This window comes from Sminthopsis crassicaudata, chromosome 3 (assembly GCF_048593235.1).
Source record: "Sminthopsis crassicaudata isolate SCR6 chromosome 3, ASM4859323v1, whole genome shotgun sequence".
In the NCBI taxonomy this organism is placed as follows: Eukaryota; Metazoa; Chordata; class Mammalia; order Dasyuromorphia; family Dasyuridae; genus Sminthopsis; species Sminthopsis crassicaudata.
In genome coordinates this window covers 634,084,854-634,091,875 of record NC_133619.1, presented here as the reverse complement: position 1 = coordinate 634,091,875, position 7,022 = coordinate 634,084,854, and the positions used below count along the sequence as shown (strand labels likewise).

Here is a 7,022-nt window from a genome sequence, read left to right as displayed (position 1 = left end):
TTGCTTGTCTCTCAATTTAAGAAAATGATAGAGAAAATATTAATAATGCAGATTAAATTTGAAAATGTGTTGTTTGTATATTCCCTGCCCCTTACCCTACCCCCTCACATTCCCAGCTTTGAACAGAATAGATATTAAAAAAAAAAAAACCAAAAAACATTTATTGCTAAATCAGAGTAAAATATCACTTGTTTCAAATGGGGAAACTGAGGCTGGAGAGGACAAAGCTGTCCGTGAAGTCCATTCCCTGTCCCATGGATGAGAACCTGAATGCAGGGAAAGGAGGTATTGACTGACCTTCTACCTGAGATCTCAGGAATATCTTGGTGGTAGGAAAGGGACTGACAGGAGCAGCCCCAAGGAGAGAATAAGTATCCAAAAATAGGCCCCTTGCACTCTGCCCAAACCATAAATGGCTCCGTGAAGCCCCAGCCCCAGGGGAATGAATGGGGCAGACCGTGCCCAGCCCCGGACTGAGACTAAAACACACCTCTCTGTTCCTCTCAAACGTGAGCTGGACTGACCTGGGAGCAGCCCCACACAACTCAGCTGGACCATGGTGAGTATGGCTGCATCCAGTTACCCTCTCCAGAGTGAGCCCGTGGGGCAGTGACCCTTAGGCTGGGGCAGGCTGGGAGCATGAGGAAGAAGCTATTGAGTTCTGTTTTGGCCATGTAGAGTGATCAGTTGGTGATGACTGTCCAGAGCTCAGTAGAGAGCCTGGAGCCGGCTAGATTGATTGATCTCCAAGTCTTCTCCATAGAGATGGTCATTAAGCCTATTGGTGACAAAAGGGAAAATCTAGACAGAAGATGAAAGAGAGAGAGAGAGAGACAGATAGACAGAGACAGAGAGAGAGAGAGAGAGAGAGAGAGAGAGAGAGAGAGAGAGAGAGAGAGACAGAGAGACAGAGAGACAGAGACAGAGACAGAGACAGAGAGAGAGAGAGAGAGACAGAGACAGAGACAGAGAGAGACAGAGACAGAGACAGAGAGAAATAGAGAGAGACAGAGAAAGAGACTCACACAGAGAGAAAGAGAGACAGAGACAGAGACAGAGACAGAGAGAGACAGAGAGACAGAGAGAGAGACAGAGAGAGAGACAGAGAGAGAGACAGAGAGAAGGGGCTGCAAGAGAACAGATAATCCCAAACCAGACATAATCCAAAAGCTTAATTTGCCTTTCCCAGAAAAGGTCTTTGGGTTGGTTTGTCCTGCTGGAGTTCATTCTGGAGGTGGAGATGAGTTGGCGTATGAGCAGTCACAGGAGACTCTGGGCTTAGTTGGGGCTTGCTGAGTTTCTGAATCTGGGAGTTTGGGGGAACCAGGACCATGCTCAGCATCACAGCTGTGAGAAGGTTCCATGTTGGGGCTTGTTCCTTATCTCCTCCTCCAGTAAAGAGAGGGATGTTTTTGTCTTTTCTCTGCTCTTCAGCCTCCTCCTCCTCCCATTTAGGGAAAGTCATCAGGGTTTCTGGGAAAAGGGGGGGAGAGATGGAGGAGTAAAGCTTCCTCCTCTTTACAAGCTCTAACCCAGCGTCTTTGTTACTGGTGCTGCTTCCCAATGGCCACTAGGAAGTACCATCATGCATCAGATCTGAGTCAGGAAAACGTGTCTTCTGAGTTCAAATCTGACTTCAGACATTTCCTAGCTGAGTGATCCTGAGCAAGTCACTTACCCCTGTTTGCCTCAGTTTCCTCATCTGTAAAAATGAGCTAGAGAAGAAAATGACAAACCCCTCCAGTATCTCTGCCGAGGAAAACCCCAAATGGGTATGAAGACTCAGACATGACTGAACTACAACAAAGCTGCTCTCCTGGAAGCATTTAGATGCAGTTTGGATCCTGGCTTTGCCATTTGCTATCAGCATCCTTGGGCAAGCTGTTCTTGTGCTTTGAGCCTCAGTTTCCCATCTGTAAAATGACAGGATTGGACAAGGTCATCTTTTTTCTTAGAGCCTTTTCAGCTCTAAGAGGCTATGAATCTATGAACAGGACTCAGGATGGGAAAAGTAAATACATGGAAATAGGGGGTGAGTTTCCCATGTAGGGACTTGTTTTTCATCCGATCATACTCTAGGGCAGGGCCAATGGGATGAAGTTTCAGTGGCAGACATAGAGGAAATTCTCCTGGTAGAATGAGGGTCTTTGCCCTAAGACGTGTAGTAGATGCTTAAAAAAATATTTCTTGTTTATTTGAATTTAGATGGGAAGCAACATTTCCCAGTAGGGAGAATCTTGAGCCCTTTGATATGGTACCCCAAGAAATTTTCAATTCCGGGAAGGAGGCTGGAACCCTTGTCCTAGAACTTGACCCTGACCCTGAGCTAAAGAAGCTTCCAAGTGGGGAAACGGATTGCATGGCTGTAGACATGACCGTGGGGGTGGTGTTCCTCTAGACGGAGCGACTGTCAGCCGATCAGATCAAGGAATACAAGGGCATCTTCGAGATGTTTGATGAGGAGGGAAATGGACTGGTGAAGACAAGTGAGCTGGAACGGCTAATGAGCCTCCTGGGCATTAACCCCACCAAGAGCGAACTGGGGAGCATGGCCAAGGAAGTGGACAAAGACAGTAAGGACCCTGCACTGGTGCCCACTGGCCCTCTCCCTCTTATCCCATCCACTGACCAGTCTGAGGCGAGAGATAGGGTCCACTCTGAAATGAGGAAAGGACCAAGGTCCAAACTCTACTCAGAGTGCCCAGTGGGGGAGGGACGACAACAGTTCCTATCCTTGGGGAGCCTGGTGAGGGAGGGGACAGAGAGCCCCTTGTCTGAGAGGGGGACACAGTCTGGGGGAGAGAGAGGGAGGGAGGGGACGGAGAGTCCCTTATCTGATAGGGGGACACAGTCTGGGGGAGAGGGAGGGAGGGAGGGGACAGAGGGTCCCTTATCTGATAGGGGGACACAGTCAGGGGGAGAGGGAGGGAGGCAGAAAGTCCCTAATCTGAGGCGGAATAGGGGGGATCTCTGGGGCTTCTTGGTTGACACAGCTCCTTAAAATTGTCTCTCTCTCAGCAACACTTTTATTTTTCCTCTCAGATAAAGGCACCTTCAACTGCGATGGGTTCTTGTCACTGATGGGCATTTATCACGAGAAGGGCAAAAACCAGGATGTGGAGCTGAGAGCGGCGTTCAAGGTCTTTGACAAGGATGCCAAAGGTTACATAGACTGGGACACACTCAAGTGAGATGTGTGTGTGTGTGTGTGTGTGTGTGTGTGTGTGTGTGTGTGTGTGTGCTTGGAGGGGAGACCCTGCAATGGTGGGCAGGGGGCAGGAGAATATCATGTGCCCACTAGGGCCGGGGATGAAGGCTTGAGAGAAGGAAAGCCGTGCTCATGGGGAGACTCACTCTTGCCTTCAGGGGGCCACAAACTGAGGGGGAAACATGGCTCTGGGGACACAGTCTGAGCAAGTTCTCACTGGTTTGAGGGATGAACTGTGGGCAATGACAAGGATCAATCCTGTTTGGTCACTGGGATAGCCACATTGGGAGGGGGGAGAGGGGAAGGGGAGGACAGCAAGGAAGGCTTCCTGGAGGAAGGGAGCCTGGTTTAGCTTTGTGCTTTGGGGAATTCCCCGTGTTAGGTACGTGCTCATGAATGCCGGGGAGCCTCTTAACGAGGTGGAGGCTGAGCAGATGATGAAGGAGGCCGACAAAGATGGAGATGGAACCATTGATTATGAAGGTAAGAGTGTCCCCCACCCCACCGTCCTCCAAATTAGGACCCAGCCACACCTCTGCCTCCTTCTCCCAAAGACCCACAGACCAGTCTTCCCACCAAGGGGACCCTGACCCTTTGCCCTTCCTCAGCCAGGTGCCCAGAGCCATCAGGAGGTGGGGCAGAGGCAGGGAGGCTGTCCTTTGCTGGCCTGACGCTAGGGGGCAATAGAAGCTCAGGAAGAGTCGCGGCCCTTGGGGGCCCCGGTACTCTAGGGAGTGGGAGCAGGGGGGCAAGCACGGAGGCTGCGGCCCCATTGCCTCTGGGGATCTGCCTCCCTCGGTCCCAACGCAGCAGCCCTGGAGGGGAAAGGACAAGTCAGCCCTGTTTCTCTTCCTTTCTCTTCTCCCCATCTCTATCTGGACTTTCTTTGTCCCCATCTCTCCATCTTCTCAGTCCCAGGCACTCCTCCTTTAAGACTCTTTGGCCTTTGATCCCATCTCTCCTGGTCCCTCCCTGTCTCTTTCCCGCTTGTCTGCCCTTTCCCCCCTTCTCTTTCCCCCTCCTGCCTGCCCCTGCATCTGCGAGCCTGAAAGACCATTGTTCCCTCTTCCTATCCCAGTCCATTTTCCCCTCCTGTCTCTTTTCTCATTCTTTCCCCTCCTGTCTATCTCTTTCTCCCCTTCTTTTTCCCTCTCCTGTCTGCCCTTTCCCCCCCTTCTCTTTCCCCCTCCTGTCTGCTTCTGCTTCTCTGGGAGGGCTAGTTTGAGAGACCATGGTTCCTTCTGTCTTCTGGTCCCAGGCCCTTTCTTTCCCCTTCCTTTGTCTCTTCCCCTCTTCCCTTTCCTCCTCCTGTCTGTCTGTTTTCTACTTCTCTTTCCCCCTCCTGTCTGACTTTCTCCCTTCTCTTTCCCCCTCCTGTCTGCCTTCCCCTCCTTCTCTTTCCCCCTCCTGTCAGTCTCTTTCCTTCTCTTTCTCCCTCCTGTCTGCCCTTTCCCCCCATTCCCTTTCCTCTTCCTGTCTGTTTTCTACTTCTCTTTCCCCCTCCTGTCAGTCTCTTTCCCCCTCCTGTCTGACTTTCTCCCTTCTCTTTCCCCCTCCTGTGTCTCTTTCCCCCTCCTGTCTGCCTTCCCCCCTTCTCTTTCTCCCTCCTGTCTGCCTTCCCCCTTCTCTTTCCCCCTCCTGTCAGTCTCTTTCCTTCTTCTCTTTTCCCTTCCTGTCTGCCCTTTCCCCCCCTTCTCTTTCCCCCTCCTGTCTGCCTTCCCCCCTTCTCTTTCCCCCTCCTGTCAGTCTCTTTCCTTCTTCTCTTTCCCCCTCCTGTCTGCCCTTTCCCCCTTCCCTTTCCTCCTCCTATCTGTCTGTTTTCTACTTCTCTTTGCCCCTCCTGTCTGCCTTCCCCCCTTCTCTTTCTCCCCCTTCTCTTTCTCCCTCCTGTGTCTCTTTCCTCCTCCTCTTTCCTCCTCCTATCTGTCTGTTTTCTACTTCTCTTTCCCCCTCCTGTCTGCCTTCCCCCCTTCTCTTTCTCCCTCCTGTGTCTCTTTCCTCCTCCTCTTTCCCCCTCCTGTCAGTCTCTTTCCTTCTTCTTTCTCCCTCCTGTCTGCCCTTTCTCCCTCTTCCCTTTCCTCCTCCTGTCTGTCTGTTTTCTACTTCTCTTTCCCCCTCCTGTCAGTCTCTTTCCCCCTCCTGCCTGACTTTCTCCCTTCTCTTTCCCCTTCCTGTGTCTCTTTCCCCCTCCTGTCAGTCTCTTTCTTTCTTCTCTTTCCCCCTCCTGTCTGACTTTCTCCCTTCTCTTTCCCCCTCCTGTGTCTCTTTTCCCCTCCTGTCAGTCTCTTTCCTTCTTCTCTTTCATCCTCCTGTCTGCCCTTTCCCCCCTTCCCTTTCATCCTCCTGTCTGCCTTTTCCCCCCCTTTTCTTTCCCCCTCCTGCCTGCTCCTGCTTCTCTGGGAGGGCTAGGCTGAGAGACCATTGTTCCTCCTGGTTTCTTCCTCAGTGATGGTATATTGAAGGAAGTTTTGGAATGGGAAGCTGAGCCCCAACTTGATTGCTCCCCTCTCCTCTCCCTTGCTGGAGGATTGAGAGAGCAGCTACCTTTCAGGGCTGGTCTTGGGTTGCATTAAAAGAGCTCCGACCCAAATAAAATACACCTCTGTAGGGGGGGGGGCAGTCCTCACCCATTGTTGTGGGTGGGCTCCCTTTGCTGCTCACGTTTCCGAACACAGTCAGCTCCTCATGCTGGGATTAGCCAGACTAACCAGGTGTGGACAGCTCCCTGCCTGCAGGCTCCCCTCACAATGTTGGGAAATGGGTAGAGAAGATTTGGGGTTCAAAGGGTCTGCTAGGAAGGTGGGAATGACCTCTGACTCCCAAATTCATGCTCTTAGAGTTTGTGGCCATGATGACTGGAGAATCCTTTAAGCTGGTCCAATAGGAATGGATGGAGGACGCGAGTTCTGATTGGTCAACACAGCACCTTTTCCCACAAGCCCGCTGAATAAATTTTCTTTATAAAGACTTTCTTTCCAGACTCAGAAATCCCCTGTTGTACCCCCCCCTTTCTCAGATCCTCTGCTCTGACCCTTCCACTTCCGTCTGCTAACATCTCCCCTGCAGACTCAGCTCTGGGGGAGCCAGGTGGAAGCCCCAACGTGGGTCCCAGGTGCTCAGGCAACTGCCCTCTGTCCCCTCCACCATTCCAGGATTCCATCAGCTTTGGAGTCCGGCCACCCCCATTCTAAAGACCTCCTCTTCCCCCCCCTTTTTCCTCCCTAATGGAGAGAGAAGATGCAGATTTAGGGCAGGGGCAGGGATCAGAGTGGGGAAGGAAAGCAAAGCAAAATGGAGGGACCTTTGGCCTTCGGAGAGCTCTCCATCACTAGCTCCAGGGCAGCAGAGCCCCTAGTCTATGTCAAAGAGCCTGGAATTCCCAGAGAGTCAATGGCTTCCCATTCCCGCTGTCAGCAAGGGCAGCTCAAGTCATCTTCCCCTTCAAACATAGAGGCAGGGGCAGGAAGGGACCCCCAGAGGCAAATGCCCTTGGCTGTGGTCACACTGCGTGTCCAGCAGTATCAGCGGCAGGGCCAATAAGAATTACAATAGCTAACCTTTGCAGAGTGCCCACTCTATACCAGATCCCTCGCTAAGCGCTTTACAGATACTTTCATTTCATCCTCCCTACATCCCTGGGAGAGGATTGTCATTATCCCCATTTCACAGATGAGGAAATGGAGGCAGAAGTAACTTTCTAAGAATCATACGGCTCGTAAATGTCTGAGGCTGCATTTGAACTCAGTTCTTTCTGACTCCAGGCCTGCTGCTCTACTTAGCTGCCCTAAGTCTCCTGCTTCCATTCTGTTATACC

At 51.7% G+C, this 7,022-nt stretch overlaps 1 protein-coding gene across 1 annotated transcript; it reads left to right on the top strand.

Annotated features, from left to right (window-relative positions):
* The first annotated feature begins 469 nt into the window (after window positions 1-469).
* Window positions 470-6,179, top strand: CALML6 (calmodulin like 6). Its single transcript, XM_074306524.1, has 5 exons — window positions 470-559; window positions 2,399-2,573; window positions 3,043-3,187; window positions 3,591-3,691; window positions 6,046-6,179. Exons 1-5 carry the CDS (start codon window positions 557-559, stop codon window positions 6,090-6,092), a joined length of 471 nt encoding a protein of 156 aa, XP_074162625.1. The 5' UTR covers window positions 470-556; the 3' UTR covers window positions 6,093-6,179.
* Window positions 6,180-7,022: the final 843 nt, after the last annotated feature.